The sequence below is a fragment of the Microtus oregoni genome, unplaced genomic scaffold, assembly GCF_018167655.1.
Source record: "Microtus oregoni isolate MIOR12 unplaced genomic scaffold, Mior012 000008F_ref0000371, whole genome shotgun sequence".
NCBI classification, from domain to species: Eukaryota; Metazoa; Chordata; class Mammalia; order Rodentia; family Cricetidae; genus Microtus; species Microtus oregoni.
Genome location: NW_024543067.1, coordinates 21774789 through 21797922, shown reverse-complemented (window position 1 = coordinate 21797922; position 23134 = coordinate 21774789). Strand labels below are relative to the sequence as shown.

The 23134-nt window shown below is 37.2% G+C and overlaps 1 protein-coding gene across 1 annotated transcript in view; it reads left to right on the top strand.

Moving 5' to 3' along the window:
- Window positions 1–23134, top strand: part of Cnbd1 (cyclic nucleotide binding domain containing 1) — a 261717-nt gene that overhangs the window by 204634 nt on the left and 33949 nt on the right. The window contains exon 11 of the mRNA XM_041656754.1: window positions 12280–12347. Within this exon, the coding sequence (XP_041512688.1) occupies window positions 12280–12347 (68 nt within the window). The remainder of the gene's footprint in view (window positions 1–12279; window positions 12348–23134) is intronic.

The following is a 23134-nucleotide window of genomic DNA, read 5'->3' as shown; positions in this document are numbered from 1 at the left end:
TCCTTAATGCACAATTTACTAAAGGAACCTGTAGAAGAAGATAGGATTTAGCCATCTTCTTTGGATTTCAATAGCACAACTTAGATATTTGCTTATTAATTATCCTTTAATGGTTTACTATTGTCTGAAATTATGATAAAAATTTATAAATCTTTAATTTTTATGGAGCATTTATGTCAATAAATGCCTACAATTGGGATAATTAAAAATGACTCATGGGAAGAACAAAGCAAGAGAGGTGTCATAAGCACACATGGATGCAACATTTCCATTCACTGAAGGCCATGTTTAGCTTTTGTCTAACTTTGTAAGCTTCTGGTGGCAAGGTTTTGCATTGTCTTCTCACAAGCAGACTTAGACTAAAATATATTTTAAATGTATTTTTATTTTATTCACATATTATGTATTTAAATTTTCACTCCACACTAAAGCCCACAGACATCATACTGTTGCCAAAAATTGCTTACAAGTAAGCAAGAAAATAAAATAGCATCTTAGAAATTTGTTAGTAGTATCTCATAGATACTACCATGTAGCTAGATATTAGTACACAATAAATTTCTGTCAGCAGAAGAGTTGTTGAAATGGCAGACCATATATTGGAAATTTCAGTCTTTTATTCTGGCATAAGATACTCCTTTTAGAAGTATTGGGCATCATTATTACAATTGTGTTGTACCATGTATATTTTCTAAATTCCCTTTCAGCTATGCATACTGAATCCTTCCCTCTGATAATCCCAGCAGTGATGAATGCAGTCTTAATGACACTCAAGTACTATTTTTTCTTGTAATACTTTGATGAAGTAGTTAGAAATTGAAAGAGCCTTCCTTCTTAAGAATATGTAATATTTTATTTAAAATGAGAGGTGATTTTAGTGTATGAGAGAAAATTTTGACACATTTTTCCTTATTGTTTTAAACAAATGTTTTTTCTTAGACGTTCATTCATTGTAAACACATACACACTTTCTGCTGATTAGAAGTAAATTCTTGGTGTTACATTTGTGATAATTTAATGCCCAGGAAAAATTTGAGTAAAACCAGAAAAATCTTTCTACTTTACATTAAGTTTCTCTGAGTTTTTTTTTTTTATAAAAATGTATTTAAGAATTCATTGTGTTGGATCTCCTCATCAGCATTGGCAATCAGGAACCTGGTATCATGAGCAGTATAATTTGCAAAAGTAGTCACTCATACAGGTCTCTCTCAATTGTGTGTTTTCAAGAACAGCTTCTCTTTTGGCTATTTGTGGCATCTTTTGGCCACTCAGGACTAGGCCAAATGGTGTCACCTTAGTATAGCACAAATAGAGAATTGCTCTGCAATTTAGGATGCAGACTACACTGCCATGAACATAGGCTTTTGGAGAGACAGGAGACACATTCTAGGGAATGGCCAAAACAAGTAAGAGCTAGCTCTTCCTTAGAGGACCAAACTACCAAGTGGCCAGTGTTTGATTTCACTCAGTTAGTTGGTTAGTGCAACCAATCAACCTTATCTTCCTTTCTTCCCTCCCCCTCCATTCCTTCCCTCCCTCTTCTCCTTTCTCTTCTTCCTCCTCTTTCTTTTTGGGAACTCATAAGCATATTGTTTAAATTGACCAGAGGCCTGCTATGTAGACCAGACAGACCAGACTGAACTTATACTAACAATTTTCTTGACTCTACCCCACGCTCATATAACAAAGAACTGCTACCATGAGGACTAAGGTATGTTGTTTGAGTTGAGGGTTCATAATAATAAAGATATAACTGCCGAATACCTACTATTCTAGATGGTTTATAGGTATACATAGACCTGATATTCTTCTCTTCTCTCAGAGACTGTGGGCTATAGAAGTCACTCAGTGAAGGTAAAAAAAGTTACAGATTTATTGACTCTTCAGTGCCCATAGCATGACTTAAGCAATGCGAGCTACATCTGGGTTTCAGAATTGTAATTCAGTGACTCCAGGTGGAGGTCTAAGACTCTGAAATTTCCAGAAGACACCAAGAACTGATGGTACTGGTTTCAGAGCACACTGGGAGCTTTGATAGCTACCCTGTCATTGGATCTTTTGTAGGCATCTCATTCTTCACATTGCCTTAAATTATACTCTTTTAGGATCGTAAAATTGCATATCATAGTAAAATTTCAGGTGTACCTACTGAAAGAAAACTATCTGAACAAAGATATCTACATTTAACATTATCAATACACTATGCTTTTTTTTATATTATCCTTTGTCTTTTGTGCCCACAAAGGCATGTCTGTGACTAATACTGCAATTTCTGAAACCTATCCTTGTAAAGTTTCCCTCTTGTATTTTTCTAAATTCACTACAAGGTGGCATCGGTTGACCTATATAATTCTGGTCCAAATATCAGCAAGTGTGAATATAATCTCCTTTATGGAGAACTGGGTTATTTTTATAAACTTTCTGCTAAGGAGGCTGTGAACTTAGATCAAATGGCTCAAATGAATATGGTTTTTGTATTCCGTTCTTTAAGTTACTGGGAGGTAAATAAATACCAAATATTATTCAAATGAATTAAGTATGATACTATAAAACTTTAAAACACCTCTCACACACATGCATGCACATATATTTACAACATATACTTCTGAAAGTTTTCCATTTAAAATTAGTAAAATATTCTAAGTATTTTATCCAGTGAACATGTGACACTTCTCTTGACTCTGAGAAAGTCAGAGGTTGTATTTCTACAAGAAAACAAAGAGAACATAGGCCAAAACTTTTTATCAGCACCCAGGATCTGCAAAATAACTGACTTATTTCTTGAAGATAGTGGGAAACATCATGAAATTAAATGTACGCAATCTATATAAGATACTTTTAAAAGGATATTTATTGTGATACATGAATAAAATCTGACTGTTTTTAAATGAATACATAGAATAATTTTGCAAGAATAATGGACATTTTAATTTTAAGGGAATTTCTTTTATTTTGTTGATTTTTATTGAGATCTATATTCTTCTCTGCTCCCTTCCCTGCCTCTACCCTCCCCTTCGACCCTCTCTCAAGTTCCCCATGCTCTCAATTTGCTTAGGAGATCTTGTCTTTTTCTACTACCCATGTAGATTAGATCTATATAAGTCTCTCTTAGTGTACTCATTGTTGTCTAAGTTCTCTGAGATTGTGATTTATAGGCTGATTTTCTTTGCTTTATGTTTAAAAACAACTTATGGGTGAGTACATGTGGCAATTGTCTTTCTATGTCTGGGTTACCTCACTCAAAATGATGTTTTCTAGCTCCATCCATTTTCCTGCAAAATTCAAGATGTCGTCTTTTTTTCTGCTGTATAGTACTCCATTGTGTAAATACACCACATTTTCCTTATCCATCCTTTGGCTGAGGGGCATTTAGGTTGTTTCCAGGTTCTGGCTATGACACACAATGCTGCTATGAAAATAGTTGAGCACATGTCCTTGTGGCATGATTGAGCGTCCTTTGGATATATACCCAAAAGTGGTATTACTGGATCTTGAGGAAGGTTGTTTCCTAATTTTCTGAGAAATCATCACACTGACATCCAAAGGGGCTGTACCAGCTTGCATTCCCACCAGCAAGTGTTTCTTTTACCTCACAATGTCTCCAGCATAAGTTGTCATCAGTGTTTTTGATATTGCCCTTTCTTACAGGTGTAAGATGGAATCTCAGAGTTGTTTTGATTTGCATTTCTCTAATGACTAAGAATGTCAAAAATTTCCTTAAATGTCTTATGGCCATTTTAGATTCCTCTGTTGAGAGTTCTCTGTTTTAGTCTGTACTCCATTTTTTATTGGATTATTTGTTCTTTTGATGACCAATTTCTTGAGTTCTTTGTATATTTTAGAGATCAGGCCTCTGTCTGATATGGGGTTAATGAAGATCTTTTCCCATTCTGTAGGCTCTCATTTTGCCTTGTTGACCATGTCCTTTGCTTTACAGAAGCTATTCAGTTTCAGGAGGTCTCATTTATTGTTTCTATCAATGTTTGTGTTGCTGGGGTCTAAGGGAAGTTTTTTAAACTCTCATAATGAAACCCATAATTTGTATAGTAAATACATGTTAAAGAGAAATGGGGTGATGACATTTGTAAATATGAAACCAGTACAGTATAATAAAAATAAAAATATTGTTAAATAATAAAATGAAAAAAATAAAAGGCCAACCCTACAAAGAACAAAGAGGAAGTAAATAGTAAAGAAGAGAAGGAGAGATGACTCAGTGTTTAAAGGCATTTGCCATGTAAACCTAAACCTTTATTCAATCTTTTGGACCCATGTAAAGTGTAACAGAACACACTCCACATAGTTGTGTCTGATTTCCAGATATATGCTTCAATATACATGTGCTCTCCTTCAAATCATAAAAACACTCAATAATAATAAATTTTAAAAGATAAAATATATAGAGCTTTCTAGATGCAGAAATGCCATAAAATATTAAAAGTACAAAACAGTATAAAATATTTATCACATGAGCAATAAAAACAACTAGCTACACAAAACTGAAGAAAAAGAAGAAAAGCTTTAGTAGACATAAATTAGATCATTTTTGTTCACGTTTTAATCTATGTTCTTATTTGATTTTTTTATATTTATTCATAATAATTCATTATATTACTAATTATCTGAGAATTTCATACACGTAGTTTGATTATATTCAACTATTCACTTTTATTCCTTTCTCAATTCTCCAAGTATTACTTCCACCTTTCTACCCAATTCACTTTAAAAAAAGATTCATCAAACTCAATTCTTTATTCTTTTACACTCCTGGATTAGATGTGGTACACTGGGATATGGTGGACCTAACAGGGGTCAACCCTTAAGAAAACAGAATCGTCTTCCCCCATTAACTATCAATTGCTTATAAAACCTCAGTTTCAGATGGGAGCTCATGAGATACTCTGTAACAGAGTCCTGTGAGACTAAAACATCCATCATGCAAGGAAGTGCCTTGAGCAGGAAGGCAAACACTTCAAATAACTTCAGGAAGTTCATGAAACTGACAAGATTAAATATATTTCTCTTTCTCTAAGAGTAAACAAGCAAAAAAAAAACCCAAACAAACAAACAAACAAATCCCGAGACCAGACCAGACTAATTGTGTGGAAGAAGCAGAAACCAGCTGATCTACTTAGAAGAGGCCAAGACAGCTGAGTTTTTGGAAAGGATATTCTCAAACTTGATGAGCTGCAAGCAGACTGTTCAGAATTCTCCAAGTTCCCAGGTTTTATGAACTGTGAACCTTGTGAGTGTGAGTTTTGGTATTTCAACTCTCTTTGAGTCATTTCTTCTCTTGTAAGTAATTTCTCATTCATATTGATACAAGTAACCCCAAGTCTTAACAACAGTGTAATATCATTTGAAAGTAGGGATTATAGTAAGTAGCCAGCACATGAAGAGAATAGAAACTCCTAAACTCTTAAACACAACTGATTATAATGTAAAATGAGGAAGTGTTTGAAGTGTGGGAATCTTCAAAAAGAAAATGATGACTTTCCTCACAACTCAGCAATTTCATTCCTATGTGTGTACAGCAGATTGAAGTAACATGCCTACATAAACACTTTGCCTGTTGAAAGCCACAGTATACATAATAGCTCCAAATGGAGAATAGCTAAATGTCAACGGAATGATGAGTAAATAAAGGAAATACAATATAACCTAAAATATAATTTACCCAGCCATGAAAAATAATGAAGTACTGATCTATCCTATAAACTTAGTGGACAAACTTTGGAAATTAAGCCAAAATATTAAATATAAAAGTTACAAGTTATGTTAAGTAAATGAAATGTACAATACACTAAAATCTGTGAAGACATAGTGAGTGCATGCTTACTAAGATTGGTAGTATTGGAAGTGGAGAGAGGGTGATAATAATAGGTATATTGTGTTCATGGATATAAATGCTAGTGAACTCATGATGGTTGTTCAATTTTGTGTATATTCTAAACCCCACCAAGTGTTCATTTTAGGTGAATGAATTGTATAGAACACAAGTTATGTAAAGATAAAAAATCAATAGTTAGCCAGATGCTGGTGGTATATGCCTTTAATCCTAATACTTGAGAGGCAGAGGCAGGTGTTTATCTATGAGTTTGAGGCCAGCCTGATCTACAGGGGACAGCCAGAGCTACACAGAGAAGTCTTGACTAGGAAAGCCAAAATAAAAATCAATAGTCATATGTAAGATTGAACAAAATGTTGTAAGGTTAAACCTGTATTGTTGCATTATCAAACTTAATCATATTTCAGAGGATGTAAGTGCAAGAATATGTTCTTCAGTTAATCCAGAAATAAATAGATAACAACAACAAAACCTCCATTTACATTAACACTAAGGAAAGTCAATATGAAGGGCCCATGGATTAAGAGTATATCATAATGGAAATGATAAAGAATTTACACTTAATAGAATGTACTGATTGTATGTACAAACTGAGTGTTTGTAATAAGTGGCATCATGTTTGCGGAGAAAGAATTGTAGGGATGGTAAAATAGAAGGGATGAATGCAATAGGCTCATTACTAGCCTCAGGATATTAGAAGTGAGTTGAAGAGAGAGAGAGATTGGAAGACAGAGCTCTGGGATGTCTCCATCCAATCCCACCACTCAGAGCTCAGGGAACCCCACAGAAGAGGAAGAAGAAAGAGTGTAAGAGCCAGAGCAGATGGGGAATACCAGGAGAGAAGGGCCCTCTGAATCAAAGGAGCAAAGCTCATAGGAACTTTATACACTGAAACAGCTAGCACAGGGCCTACACTGGTATGCACTGGGGCCTCTGCATACATCTGGGTCTTAGCTCAGTGTAATTACTGGATTCCCGAGTGTGTGAATGAGTGGGTCTCTCATTCTCGTACTTTCCTTTGGGCTCTTTACCTTTTGTTGGTTTGCCTTGTCCAACTTCAATGTGTTGAGTTTTACTTTATCTTACTTTTCTTTTTGATTTGTGATTGTTATCTCTTAGAAGCCTGTTCTTTTCTAATTAATGACAAAAAAAGTGGATTTGGATCAGTAGGGGGGTTGGAATTGTGAGGGATTCAGTAAGGGAGAACTATAATAAAGATATATTGTATGAGAAAGTAATCTATTTTCAATAAAAGGGGAATAAAAAGAAATGAGTTGCAATGCATAAAATAATAGCAAAATTAGCAAAACATAAAGTATGAATTCACCCCAATAGCAGAAAGTGTGATTAAAGTCACAAGGCGATTGAAAAGAAAAATGTTTATATGAAACTAAGGGAGATTTATACAGGAAAAGAGAAATCATTTGTTTCTTATATGAGAAGAATAAAAGCATATAGACATAGCTTTTAGAAATCAAAACAGGCTGTTATAATTATTCATGCCAATAAATTTAAATATTTCTATGAAATGAACAATTTTATAGAAAAATAAGCACCAGAAAAATCACAAATGAAATCAAACTTTGAATAATAGCTTATTAAAACAGCTGAATATACAATTTAAAATCCTCCTACCATATTCCCTGTTTTTAATTCATGAGTTTTACAAAATATTTAATAAAACATGAATGAATTCTGCATAAATCATTATATAGAAGAGATGCGAACAGTATCCTATACTATAAGCTATACCCTTTGTGCCTCTTCCATTCCTACTTGACAATGACATCATGACAAATTGTACAGTCTTAAAGCCAGTCACATATGCAAGAATGTAGCAGCACACCAGCATGCTGCATATAGCATAAAGTGTGTTTGTGGTTTTATATGTATGCATGTGCATGCATGCGTGAGTTGTGTTATATATTCTGTGGTTTATTAATTTCATCCCTGAAATGGAAGATTATCTTAATAACCAAAATTTTAGACATTTCGCTGCAGTTTTAGAATAAAAGTGAACCATCATGTATCTCTTCCCTGAAAACTGTGACTTTCTTTGTAGACTGAACTTAGATATAGGCCATTTCTTTCACAGTCAGTGAGCTTTAGATCTCCACATACAGACGCTCATGAAAATCTGTCAACTCTTGAGGGCATTCTTCTTTCGGAAAATCGGCTAACAGCAGGACCCTTTGAATTACATCCTGCAGATCAATCTGACATTACTTTTCCAGCTGTTCTTCCTCAGAATTTTCCGAAACTACAAAGGAAAGGAAACAATAATTTTTTCATGACTACCATAATTACTGAAATGGAATCACCTGGCATTTCTGCACCCATCTCTGCCTGTTAAATGTTAGAAAGGGGTGAAAAATCGCACGTGCCAGGTTCAAGTGAAGCAAAGAAATATGTTCTTTGCACTCTGACTTCTGTCTTTGCAATGAGTCCTGCTAGATTAAATGGAATCTGAATGTTTGGAATATTTTAATATTATGAAATCTGGTCATTCTACAAAAGGAATTCTTACCTTAATTTGGAGACATTTTCCTGATATAATTTATTTCATCTTCTAAGTTATTAAATGGACCATTATGATATAGATATTGGAAAGTTGGCATATAAGAAACAATGAGTATAATGTTGGTAACCTTTACAATGAGAGATGATATCTCTGTTTAGACATTAAACCACAAAGCCAAGACAAACTTAGCATAACTCCAGTTGTCTTATGCTAACAATAGCAGAAACAGAATCTTAATTTTGCTGAAGTATCTATTTTAACTAATCCATTTCTTCCAGTTTGACCTTCCTTGACTAAAATACTGATAATATTAATTGCTTAGTTTTCCTGATTGGCCATGTTTTCATTTGTCAAATTGTGGCAAGATTAAGTGTAGTTCATGATAAAATAATTAAGTTTAGAAATACCACACAAAATGACAAAAGTCCTGTAGGATGGCATTTAGTGATTTAACACTCAGGATCAAATCTGAATTGTCCCCACTTATTTCTTATTTCCAAAAACTTCACTTCTTCACCTTAAAGACACCATAAAGTTTATTCAGAGATCTACTTGGTCTAGGTCTATCCCTTTATTCTAATATAAATAATTTTATTGATATGAACAAACCCAACATCAGTTCAAATAAAGGGGCTACTGATAATTTTCTGAATTACAAAATTGCATAAGCTCATACTTGGGACTGTCATATTAAATGGTACAGAAAAGGAGAGGAAGAATGAGGGTCAGCAGGGGTTGATAGGGAAGAAATATTGGCAGACTTATAGGGATTAGAGTTCTCAATGCAGCTAGTAACCTTAGCTGTTGGTGTTTTTCATATTCAATTTCCACTAGGCCGTGCTGTTGTTGAATACTTTTATTTAACCTTTCTTCAATGGCTCCTGATTGCTGTTGTTCTGGCATGAACATTACAACCTCCTATTTGACTTAAGTGTGAATACTTGACTCCCAGCAGGTGGCAATGATTTAAAGGTTGCGGAAATTTAGTTTGTAGAGCTTCACTAAAGGATGTGAGTCACTTGGGGGAGTGCCTAGAGACTTTATAGCCCAACCCCCCTTCTTGCTCACTTTCTGCTTCTGGAACAGGAATATAATGTGACCAACCAACCTTTTGCTCCTGCTTGCATGTCTCCAAACTTGGTACAATGTCTTATTTACAATGATTGATTGGCACCTTAAACTGTAAGCCAGAAGAAATTGTTACGTTCATGTTTTGGTTACAGAAACAAGAAAAGGGCTACATGGCAGTTGAATAACTTGTGCTTGCATTGTTTTAAATTTTTTCTAGAAACATGTTCATGGTTTTGAACATGTTTCATCATGAAATTTTATGAATATTGACTTTGATGATGACTCTTAGATTGGTTAGTAGATTTGTTGATACATGGTATACATTAAAGTTTTACCTTAATTTTTTTATATTTTACTTTAGTATCAGTGAATTCATCACATATTGAATATTGAAGCAAAGTACACATGAAGATTTAGTCTAGAGAGAAAAATGATAAAAAACAACTTTTCTAACAATTAAGTGGTTTGTGAATTAATTATAGGACCTTTATTTTGTTGCATATTCATATTTACATGTTATTTAAAATATTTTTGTTCAAGATGTGATGTAGGTGGGTCTTCTTCCAATGTGTTGTTTTCATTGGTTAGTTAATAAAGAAACTGCTTGGCCTGATAGGTCAGAACATAGGTGGGTGGAGTAGACAGAACAGAATGCTGGAAGAAGGGAAGTGAGTCAAATACCATGGAGCCAGCCACCAGGTCAGACATGCTGAATCTTTCCCTGTAAGCCACCACCTTGTGGTACTGCACAGATTATTAGAAATGGGTTAATCAAGATTTGAGAGTTAGCCAATAAGAGGCTGGAACTAATGGACCAGGCATTGTTTAAATGAATACAGTTTGTGTGTTGTTATTTCAGGTCTAAGCTAGCCAGGCGACCAGGGCTCTGTTTTTGTAATTAATTGAATTTATGGCTTTTAGAACTTCTATATGTTCTTTCAAGTATCAGTATTTCCATGACTTTTTCTAAGTTGCTGAGTAAATTTTATCTATATTGCTTTTTTCATTCTTAGTGATGATTTTTCCCTTCATGGTTCTGACTTTCTTCCCTAGGCCCAAAATTAAATTCAAATTCTTATTTCTAACTCTTATAAAATACATTGATCATATTTTACCAGTAAGCATTTATAGTCTTCTGACATTTGAGAAAATAATCGAGGACTTTTGATCTTTTGGTTTATATTTTCTAAGTTTTGATGTCTGTGTAGGGGTTTTTGTATCTACTGGTTTGGTGATCTTTTCTGAATTTTTTTAGAGATCTTCTCATTGAATAGACAACTGTTTACTCAGTCCTCAGTTTCACACAGTGGAGAAGTTTGCTGTAATAACAACAGTAGAAAGCTCATACAAGATATGGGAATATATTTAAATTAAATTAGATGTCACTGTATTAATAATGGTCATAAAAAGGCAAATGGTAAAAATATCAAGCAACATGTGATGCAGTTAAAAATTCTCTAATTCCTATAAAGGCAGGTAATATCAGTGATCTTGAGGCCAGCCTGTTCTACATTGTGAGTCTCAAGCTAGCCAGGGTTACATAGTGAGACTCTGTCTCAAAATAAAAACAAAAGCTCTTTAAGGCAAATATGGAATTACATATGAATGAAGCAAAGAAATGGTGCAGGCTAAAAGTGAGAACATGGTTACCCAAAGTTAAACAGAAAGACTAGAAGGAAGGGCCTAAGTTTAAAACAAAAGAATAAAGATTTACCAAACTTCAAGATTAATTTGGTTGTTATCTCTGAACCTGGTAAACCAAAGCGGGTGGTCTTATCTTTTTAATACCTTTCTGAACTAAGGCTTGATATTCTGTCAATGTCTCCCTTTCCTGCTATTTGCAGCCGCCACCCTAGCTTTATCCTATCTCTGGGCAATAGTGATCCCATAAAAAAGGTTTCCCAGCCTTGATGTGCTGGTTTGTGGTTGGTCTTATCGTATCTTTCTTTTTATTCCAGGCTGTCCAGCAACTCACTATCTGGTTCAGCCTGCCTTGAACTCACAGAAAATCTTCTTGCCTTGGTCTCCAGGAGTCTTCATGCTATCAATGTTAGCCTCCAGACTCAGCTCGGGCTTACTAATGAGAGTGTTGCCTACCTTTCTCTACACATTTTGCTCATTCTTTTACTTGCTTTCTGAATTTCTGAAGCCTACTCTCTTCTGTCTTCCGAGAAGACCTCCTCTGTCTTTAAAAAACATCAATTGTCAGCTTCAACACAGTTCACAGCGGCAGTTTTCAGTCCTGTGACAGACTCAGAATACATTTTTTTAATACCTTCCACATGTGTTAAGTCTGAACCGTAAAGGGTAGTTGGCCATCCTGGAGTGCTTTTATGTTCTACAATCTAGACATTCCCAAATGCTTACATGCATACTTTCCTTTAACTTCCATGTACAACACATTCTACTCTGTTTGTAGTATAATTATAAATAACTTCTATTATCTCTCCCACAGTCAAATGTTTGAAAGAAAAATTGCATGTCTCCTCTTTGGTTCACCTGCCCTTATCTTAGAAGCATGGAATGCTTAAAACGATAGGATTTTAATGCTCTGTCATGGAAGTAGCTCTTCTAAAAATAGGCCAGAAATTATGTTAACTTTTGATTATAAATATGTGCACTCTGACAATTAGACTGAATCATTATGCTCCAATTCTGTGTGATGATATGCTTTTCTGTGACTGTTATTTGGGATGAATCAATAAATCAATTTAATTATTAAAGAAAATACAATTTTGTTTTTTATTTTCACACATAATGAAGGATGAATTAGTTGACTTTTTATTATTTTTAAAATTATTTCTAATAATGTCATTATTATGTATCTATTTTTCTTTAGCATTGGACCCAGTGACCAAAGAACTGATGATTCAAACAGCAAAACCAACTTTTGGCCATCTGACAGAAGTAAGACAAATATTCATATACAGTAAATATTATTAGTTGCAGGAACTACATGTTGATAATCATTTTTGTTGTCCCAATGCCTTGTGCCTTCCCCACTAAAGTGATTATAATGTTACGGTATATTCTTTAGGAAATGCATGATTGGAAACTTTAAATGCAAATGTCAGATGATATTCCTCTGTTGGTAGGAGTCATTTCTGTAGTAGTCTAATTCAACTCAGTTACTCAACAGTGTTGTCAATAACTTTAGAGAATACAATTTAGACCCCTTCCTTGAACAGTCATTTTGTACCTTTAGCAAGTAGTGCAGAATTATTCCCTTTCCTCTCATAGTTTTGACTTCCTTTTAGCCTCTGTGTGACAATGAAATCATATGCGGAAAACTGATTATGATTTCAATATTTTCCAAAATTTCTAATTTCAACATTGTAGACTCATGGAATCATGGTAAACTCAGTTGCCCTTTGTCCTCAGTAACAGTTCTCTCTCCCAGAAAATCCTTTTAGCAGGTTAGACAAATGACTCCAAAGTCATCAAATCAGCACTACAATGGCAGCTCTTCCTCAGTCATCCATCCTTATGACCTTGTGACTTTAGCAGAGCATAGAACACTTTATAAAAGTGATTCTTCCTCATTCAGCATCTCCAACAATGATCATCAAAGTAATAGTCTTCTACACACTAATCCACTCAGCCCAACAGAAATTTTGAATCTGTTTTCTCAAAAGGACAGAACAAAATGTATTGTCCAACTTGATTTGATCTTCATATATTGCTTGGAACGACCTCTATTTGTCACTTTTTAATTGGAGACCAGAATATTTTATAGCATATTTTGGAAGGAATTGGTTAGCCTCATTTTTTCCAGTGAATGTTTCACATTTTCTTATGATCTTCAAATTATAGAAACTTTGAAATAGTCTTCTCTGTACATATCCATTTTCATACCACGGACTTTTTTTTCTTTTTTTTTTTATTGAGAAAAGGAGAAAAAAAAAAGCAAGTTTCCACCTCCTCCCAGCCTCCCATTTCCCTGCCCCTCCTCCCACCCTACACCCAGTCCTCCCACCCTTCTCCCCCTCCCCCACTCCTTTCCCCCTCCCTCTCCAGTCCAAAGAGCAGTCAGGGTTTTCTGCCCTGTGGTAAGACCTAGGACCTCCCCCCTCCATCCATATCTAGGAAGGTGAACATCCAAACTGGCTAGGCTCCCACAAAGCCAGCACATTACGTAGGATTAAACCCCCGTGCCATTGTCCTTTGCATCTCATCAGCCCTCATTGTTCGTCATGTTCAGAGAGTCCAGTTTTATCCCATGCTTTTTCAGTCACAGTCCAGCTGGCTTGGGTGAGCTCTCAATAGATCAGCTCCACTGTCTCAGTGGGTGGGTGCATCCCTCGTGGTCCCGACTTCTTTGCACATGTTCTCCCTCCTTCTGCTCCTCATTGGGACCTTGGGAGCTCAGTCCAGTGCTCCAGTGTGGGTCTCTGTCTCTATCTCCATCCATCACCAGATGAAGGTTCTATGATGATATGCAAGATATTCGTCAGTATTGCTCTAGGATAGGGTCATTTCAGGTTCCCTATTCTCAACTGCCCAAGGAACTAACTGGGGACCTCGGCTTGGGCACCTGGGAGCCCCTCTAGGGTCAGGTCTCTTGCCAACCCTAAAGTGGCTCCCATAACTAAGAATTGTGGTTCCATGCTCCCCTGTCCAACCTTCCTTTATCCCAATCCTCCTGTTTCCCCAAGGCCCGACCTCCTTCCCTTCTAACTTTTCTCTCCCCATCTCCCCTTACCCCAATCCCACCCCACCCCCAAGATCCCAATTTTCTCCCCGGCAATTTTGTCTACTTCCCTTAGCCAAGAGGATAACTATATGTTTTTCCTTGGGTTCCCCTTCTTACTTAGCTTCTTTAGATTCACCTATTGTAGACTCCGTGACCCTTATTTATGGCTAGAAACCAATTATGAGTGAGTACATCCCATGTTCATCTTTTTGGGTCTGGGATACCTCACTCAGGATAGTGTTTTCTATTTCCATCCACTTGCATGCAAAATTCGAGAAGTCATTGTTTTTTACTGCAGCGTAGTACTCTAATGTGTAGATATTCCATACTTTCTTCATCCATTCTTCCATTGAAGGGCATCTAGGTTGTTTCCAGGTTCTGGCTATTACAAATAATACTGCTATGAACATAGTTGAACAAATGCTTTTGTCATATGATAGGGCATCTCTTGGGTATATTCCCAAGAGTGGTATTGCAGGGTCCAGGGGTAGGTTGATCCCGAATTTCCTGAGAAACCGAAACACTGACTTCCATAGTGGTTGCACAAGATTGCATTCCCACCAGCAATGGATGAGGGTACCCCTTCCTCCACAGCCTCTCCAGTAAAGGTTATCCTTGGTGTTTTTGACTTTAGCCATTCCGACAGGTGTAAGATGATATCTCAAAGTTGTTTTGATTTGCATTTCCCTGATTGCTAAGGAAGTTGAGCATGACCTTAAGTGTCTTTTGGCCATTTGAACTTCTTCTGTTGAGAATTCTCTGTTCAGATCAGTGCCCCATTTTTAAATTGGGTTAATTAGCATTTTAAAGTCTACTTTCTTGAGTTCTTTATATATTTTGGAGATCAGGCCTTTGTCTGTTGGGGGGTTGGTGAAGATCTTCTCCCAGTCAGTAGGTTGCCTTTGTGTCTTAGTGACAGTGTCCTTTGCTTTACAGAAGCTTCTCAGTTTTAGTAGGTCCCATTTATTCAATGTTTCCTTTAATGTCTGTGCTTCTGGGGTAATACATAGGAAGCGATCTCCTGTGCCCATCTGCTGTATGGTATTTCCCTCTGTCTCTTCTATCCTTTTCAGTGTGTTCGGGCTGATATTGAGGTCTTTAATCCATTTGGACATGAGTTTTGTGCACGGTGAAAGATGTGGCTCCATTTTCATTCTTCTACAGGTTGACATCCAGTTGTGCCAGCACCATTTGTTGAAGATGCTTTCTTTCTTCCATTGTATACTTTGGGCTCCTTTATCAAAAATGAGGTGTTCATAGGTTTGTGGGTTAAAATCCGGGTCTTCTATACGATTCCATTGGTCGACTTCTCTGTTTTTATGCCAGTACCACACTGTTTTCATTACTGTAGCTCTGTAATAGAGTTTGAAGTCAGGGATGGTAATGCCTCCAGAAGATCCTTTATTGTATAGGATTGTTTTGGCTATCCTGGGTTTTTAGTTTTTCCATATAAAGTTGATTATTGTCCTCTCCAGATCTGTGAAGAATTTTGATGGGATCTTGATGGGGATTGCATTGAATCTATAAATTGCCTTTGGTAGAATTGCCATTTTTACTATGTTGATCCTCCCAATCCAAGAGCAAGGGAGGTCCATCCATTTTTTGGTATCCTCTTCAATTTCTTTCTTCAATGCCTTAAAGTTCTTGTCAAATAGATCTTTCACTTCCTTGGTTAGATTTACCCCAAGATATTTTATGCTGTTTGTGGCTATCATGAATGGTGAAGCTTCTCTGATTTCCCTCTCTGCTTCCATATCCTTTGTGTATAAGAGGGCGACTGATTTTTTGGAGTTGATCTTGTATCCTGCCACATTACTAAAGCTGTTTATCAGCTGTAAAAGTTCTTTGGTGGAGTTTTGGGGGTCGGTTAAGTACACTATCATATCATCTGCGAATAACGAAAGTTTCACTTCTTCCTTTCCAATTCGTATCCCCTTGGTCCCATTATGTTGTCTTATTGCTATTGCTAGAACTTCAAGCACTATATTGAAGAGGTATGGCGAGAGTGGACAGCCTTGTCGTGTTCCTGAGTTAAGTAGGATGGCTTTGAGTTTCTCTCCGTTTAATTTGATGTTAGCTGTCGGCTTGCTGTATATAGCTTTTATTATATTTAGGTATGACCCTTGTATCCCTAATCTTTCCAAGACTTTTAACATAAATGCATGTTGATATTTGTCGAATGATTTTTCAGCATCTAATGAGATGATCATATGGTTATTTTCTTTCAGTTTATTTATATGCTGGATTACATTGATAGATTTTCGTATGTTGAACCAGCCCTGCATCTCAGGAATGAAGCCTACTTGATCATAATGGATAATTTTTCGGATGTGTTCTTGGATTCGGTTTGCCAGTATTTTGTTGAGGATTTTTGCGTCGATGTTCATGAGTGAGATTGGCCTGTAATTCTCTTTCCTGGTTGAGTCTTTGTGTGGTTTTGGTATCAGAGTAACTGTAGCTTCATAAAAGGAATTAGGTAATGACCCTTCTGTTTCTATATGGTGGAATACATTAAGGAGTATAGGTATTAGGTCTTCTTGGAAGTTCTGTTGAATTCCGCATTGAAACCATCTGGTCCTGGGCTTTTTTTGGTAGGGAGGTTTTTGATAACAGCTTCTAATTCTTCGTGACCATCAGGTCTGTTTAGATTGGTCACCTGGTCCTGGTGTAACTTTGGTATATGGTATTTATCTAAAAAAGTGTCCATTTCTTTTACATTTTCCAGTATTGTTTTATACAGGCTTTTGTAATAAGATCTGATGATTCTCTCAATTTCCTCTGTGTCTGTGGTTATGTCCCCCTTTTCATTTCTTATCTGATTAATTCGCGTATTCTCTCTCTGCCGTTTGATTAGTTTGGATAGGGGATTATCAATCTTGTTGATTTTCTCCAGGAACCAGCTTTTTGTTTCATTGACTCTTTGGATTGTTTTCTGTGTTTCTATTTTGTTGATTTCAGCCCTCAGTTTGATTATTTCCAACCTTCTACTCGTCTTAGGTGAGTCTGCTTCTTTTTTTTTTCTAGAGCTTTCAGGTGGGCTGTTAAGTCTTCAATATGTGCTTTCTCTGTTTTCTTTAAGTGGGCACTTAGTGCGATGAACTTTCCTCTTAGCACTGCTTTCATAGTGTCCCATAAGTTCGAGTATGTTGTTTCTTTATTTTCATTGAATTCAAGGAAGACTTTAATTTCTTTCTTAATTTCTTCCTTAATCCAGGCATGGTTCAGTAGTTGACTGTTCAGTTTCCATGAGTTTGTAGGCTTTCTGGGGGTAGCATTGTTGTTGAATTCTAACTTTAATCCATGGTGATCTGATAAGACACAGGAGGTAACGAATATTTTTTTGTAACTGTGTAAGTTAGCTTTGCTACCGAGTATGTGGTCAATTTTCGAGAAGGTTCCATGAGCTGCAGAGAAGAAGGTATATTCTTTCCTCTTTGGGTGGAATAATCTATAGATGTCTGTTAAGTCCATTTGCTTCATTACCTCCATTAATTCTCTAATTTCTCTGTTAGGTTTCTGTTTGATTGACCTGTCCATTGGTGAGAGAGGAGTGTTGAAGTCTCCTACGATTAGTGTGTGTGGTTTGATGGCTGCCTTGAGTTTTAGTAATGTTTCTTTTACATACGTGGGCGCTTTTGTATTAGGGGCGTAGATATTCAGGATTGAGACTTCATCCTGATGAATTTTTCCTGTTATTATTATAAAATGTCCCTCTCCATCTCTTCTGATTGATTTAAGTTTGAAGTCAACTTTGTTAGAAATTAGTATGGCCACACCTGCTTGTTTCTTAGGTCCATTTGCTTGATAAGCCTTTTCCCAGCCCTTTACTCTGAGTAGGTGCCTGTCTTTGTGGTTGAGGTGTGTTTCTTTCTTTTTTTTTTTTCATTGAGAAAAGAAGAAAAAAAAACGTAAACAAAAAAAACAAGTTTCCACCTCCTCCCAGCCCCCCCCATTTCCCTCCCCCTCCTCCCACCCTTCTCTCCCTCCCCCCACCCTTCTCCCCCTCCCCCCACTCCTCTCCCCCTCCCTCTCCAGTTCACAGAGCAGTCCGGGTTCCCTGCCTGTGGTAAGTCCTATGTCCTCCCTCCTCCGTCCTTATCTAGGAAGGAGAACATCCAAACTGGCTAGGCTCCCACAAAGCCAGCACTTTAAGTAGGATCAAAACCCCATGCCATTGTCCTTGGTGTCTCTTAAGTCCTCATTGTTCGCCACGTTCAGAGAGTCCGGTTTAATCCCATGCTTTTTTGGTCACAGTCCAGCTTGCCTTGGTGAGCTCCCAGTAGATCAGCTCCACTGTCTCAGTGCCTGGATGCACGCCTCGTGGTCCCGACTTCTTTGCTCATGTTCTCCCTCCTTCTGCTCCTCATTGGGACCTTGGGAGCTCAGTCCAGTGCTCCTGTGTGGGTCTCTGTCTCTGTCTCTATCCATCACCAGATGAAGGTTCTATGATGATATGCAAGATATTCGTCTGTATTGCTCTAGGATAGGGTCATTTCAGGTTCCCAATCCTCAGCTGCCCAAGGAACTAACTGAGAACCTCATCTTGGGCACTTGGGAGCCCATCTAGAGTCAAGTCTCTTGCCCACCCTAAAGTGGCTCCCTTAACTAAGAATTGTGGTTCCGTGCTCCCCTATCCACCTTTCCTTTATCCCAATTCTCCTGTTTCCCCAGGTCCCCCCTCCTTCCCTTCTAACTTTTCTCTCCCCATCTCCCCTTACCCCCATCTCACCCCAACCCCAAGATCCCATTTTCTCCCCAGAAATTTGGTCTACTTCCCTTAGCCAAGAGGATAACTGTATGTTTTTCCTTGGGTTCACCTTCTTACTTAGCTTCTTTAGATTCACCTATTGTAGACTCCGTGACCCTTATTTATGGTTAGAAACCAATTATGAGTGAGTACATCCCATATTCATGTTTTTGGGTCTGGGACACCTCACTCAGGATAGTGTTTTCTATTTCCATCCATTTGCATGCAAAATTCGAGAAGTCATTGTTTTTTACCGCAGCATAGTACTCTAATGTGTAGATATTCCATACTTTCTTCATCCATTCTTCCATTGAAGGGCATCTAGGTTGTTTCCAGGTTCTGGCTATTACAAATAATACTGCTATGAACATAGTTGAACAAATGCTTTTGTCATATGATAGAGCATCTCTTGGGAATATTCCCAAGAGAGGTATTGCTGGGTCCAGGGGTAAGATGATCCCGAATTTCCTGAGAAACCGAAACACTGACTTCCACAGTGGTTACACAAGATAGCATTCCCACCAGCAATGGATGAGGGTTCCCGTTCCTCCACAGCCTCTCCAGCAAAGATTATCCTTGGTGTTTTTGACTTTAGCCATTCTGACAGGTGTAAGATGATATCTCAAAGTTGTTTTGATTTGCATTTCCCTGATTGCTAAGGAAGTTGAGCACGACCTTAAGTGTCTTTTGGCCATTTGAACTTCTTCTGTTGAGAATTCTCTGTTCAGTTCAGTGCCCCATTTTTTAATTGGGTTAATTAGCATTTTAAAGTCACGTTTCTTGAGTTCTCTATATATTTTGGAGATCAGACCTTTGTCTGTTGCGGGGTTGGTGAAGATCTTCTCCCAGTCAGTAGGTTGCCTTTTTGTCTTAGTGACAGTGTCCTTTGCTTTACAGAAGCTTCTCAGTTTAAGTAGGTCCCATTTATTCAATGTTGCCCTTAATGTCTGTGTTTCTAGGGTTATACACAGGAAGCGATCTCCTTTGCCCATCTGTTGTAGGGCATTTCCCACTTTCTCTTCTATCATGTTCAGTGTGTTTGGGCTGATATTGAGGTCTTTAATCCATATGGACGTGAGTTTTGTGCACGGTGATAGATATGGCTCTATTTTCATTCTTCTACAGGTTGACATCCAGTTGTGCCAGCACCATTTGTTGAAGACGCTTTCTTTCTTCCGTTGTATACATTTAGCTCCTTTATCGAAAATGAGGTGTTCATAGGTTTGTGGGATAAAATCCAGGTCTTCTATACGATTCCATTGTTCGACTTCTCTGTTTTTATGCCAGTACCACAGTGTTTTCATTACTGTAGCTCTGTAATAGAGTTTGAATTCAGGGATGGTAATGCCTCCAGAAGATCCTTTATTGTATAGGATTGTTTTGGCTATCCTGGGTTTTTAGTTTTTCCATATAAAGTTGATTATTGTCCTCTCCAGATCTGTGAAGAATTTTGATGGATCTTGATGGGGATTGCATTGAATCTATAAATTGCCTTTGGTAGAATTGCCATTTTTACTATGTTGATCCTCCCAATCCAAGAGCAAGGGAGGTCCATCCATTTTTTGGTATCCTCTTCAATTTCTTTCTTCAATGCCTTAAAGTTCTTGTCAAATAGATCTTTCACTTCCTTGGTTAGATTTACCCCAAGATATTTTATGCTGTTTGTGGCTATCGTGAATGGTGAAGCTTCTCTGATTTCCCTCTCTGCTTCCATATCCTTTGTGTATAAGAGGGCGACTGATTTTTTGGAGTTGATCTTGTATCCTGCCACATTACTAAAGCTGTTTATCAGCTGTAAAAGTTCTTTGGTGGAGTTTTGGGGGTCGGTTAAGTACACTATCATATCATCTGCGAATAACGAAAGTTTCACTTCTTCCTTTCCAATTCGAATCCCCTTGGTCCCATTATGTTGTCTTATTGCTATTGCTAGAACTTCAAGCACTATATTGAAGAGGTATGGCGAGAGTGGACAGCCTTGTCGTGTTCCTGAGTTAAGTAGGATGGCTTTGAGTTTCTCTCCGTTTAATTTGATGTTAGCTGTCGGCTTGCTGTATATAGCTTTCATTATATTTTGGTATGACCCTTGTATCCCTAATCTCTCCAGGACTTTTAACATAAATGGATGTTTAATTTTGTCAAATGCTTTTTCAGCATCTAATGAAATGATCATATGGTTATTTTCTTTCAGTTTATTTATATGCTGGATTACATTGATAGATTTTCGTATGTTGAACCAGCCCTGCATCTCAGGAATGAAGCCTACTTGATCATAATGGATAATTTTTCGGATGTGTTCTTGGATTCGATTTGCCAGTATTTTGTTGAGGATTTTTGCGTCGATATTCATGAGTGAGATTGGCCTGTAGTTCTCTTTCCTGGTTGAGTCTTTGTGTGGTTTTGGTATCAGAGTAATTGTGGCTTCATAAAGGAATTTGGTAATGACCCTTCTGTTTCTATATTGTGGAATACATTAAGGAGTATAGGTATTAGCTCTTCTTGGAAGTTCTGGTAGAATTCTGCATTGAAACCATCTGGTCCTGGGCTTTTTTTGGTAGGGAGGTTTTTGATAACAGCTTCTAATTCTTCGCGACTGACAGTTCTGTTTAGATTGTTCACCTGGTCCTGGTTTAGTTTTGGTAAATGTTATTTATCTAAAAAAGCGTCCATTTCCTTTACATTTTCCAGTTTTGTGGCATACAGGCTTTTGTAGTACGATCTAATGACTCTCTGAATTTCCTATGTGTCTGTGGTTATGTCCCCCTTTTTGTTTCTGATCTTATTAATTTGCATGTTCTCTCTCTGTCGTTTGATTAGTTTGGATAGGGGATTATCAATCTTGTTGATTTTCTCCAGGAACCAGCTTTTTGTTTCATTGATTCTTTGGATTGTTTTCTGTGTTTCTATTTTGTTGATTTCAGCCCTCAGTTTGATTATTTCCAATCTTCTACTCGTCCTAGGTGAGTCTGCTTCTTTTTTTTTCTAGAGCTTTCAGGTGTGCTGTTATGTCTCCAATATATGCTTTCTCTGTTTTCTTTAGGTGGGCACTTAGTGCTATGAACTTTCCTCTCAGGACTGCTTTCATAGTGTCCCATAAGTTCGAGTAGGTTGTTTCTTTATTTTCATTGAATTCAAGGAAGACTTTAATTTCCTTCTTAATTTCTTCCTTAATCCAGGCATGGTTCAGTAGTTGACTGTTCAGTTTCCATGAGTTTGTAGGCTTTCTGGGGGTAGCATTGTTGTTGAATTCTAACTTTAATCCATGGTGATCTGATAAGACACATGTGGTTACTAATATTTTTTTGTAACTGTGTAAGTTAGCTTTGCTACCGAGTATGTGGTCAATTTTCGAGAAGGTTCCATGAGCTGCAGAGAAGAAGGTATATTCTTTCCTCTTTGGGTGGAATAATCTATAGATGTCTGGTTAAGTCCATTTGCTTCATTACCTCCATTAATTCTCTAATTTCTCTGTTAGGTTTCTGTCTGATTGACCTGTCCATTGGTGAGAGAGGAGTGTTGAAGTCTCCTACTATTAGTGTTTGTGGTTTGATGGCTGCCTTGAGTTTTAGTAATGTTTCTTTTACGTACGTGGGTGCTTTTATATTAGGGGCATAGATATTCAGGATTGAGACTTCTTCCTGATGAATTGTTCCTGTTATGAGTATAAAATGTCCCTCTCCATCTCTTCTGATTGATTTAAGTTTGAAGTCAACTTTGTTAGAAATTAGTATGGCCACACCTGCTTGTTTCTTAGGTCCATTTGCTTGATAAGCCTTTTCCCAGTCCTTTACTCTGAGTAGGTGCCTGTCTTTGTGGTTGAGGTGTGTTTCTTGTAGACAGCAGAATGTTGGATCCTGTTTTCGTATCCAATCTCTTAGCCTGTGCCTTTTTATAGGTGAGTTTAGCCCATTGATATTAAGTGATATTAATGACCAGTGGTTGTTAACTCCGGTCACTTTTTTAGTAGTAGGATTTGTGTGTTTTCCTTCTTTGATTTGCGCTGGTGAAGGGTCTCTACATGTCTGAGTTATTGTGGTCATTGTTGGACTCCTTGGTTAGTGATTTTCCTTCTGTTATTTTCTGTATGTCTGGATTTGTGGCTACGTATTGTTTAAATTTGTTTTTATCTTGGAAAATTTTGTTTTCTCCATTTATAGTGAACGAAAGCTTGGCTGGATATAGTAGTCTGGGCTTGCATCCATGATCTCTTAGTTTTTGCAGTCCATCTATCCAGGACCTTCTGGCTTTCATGGTTTC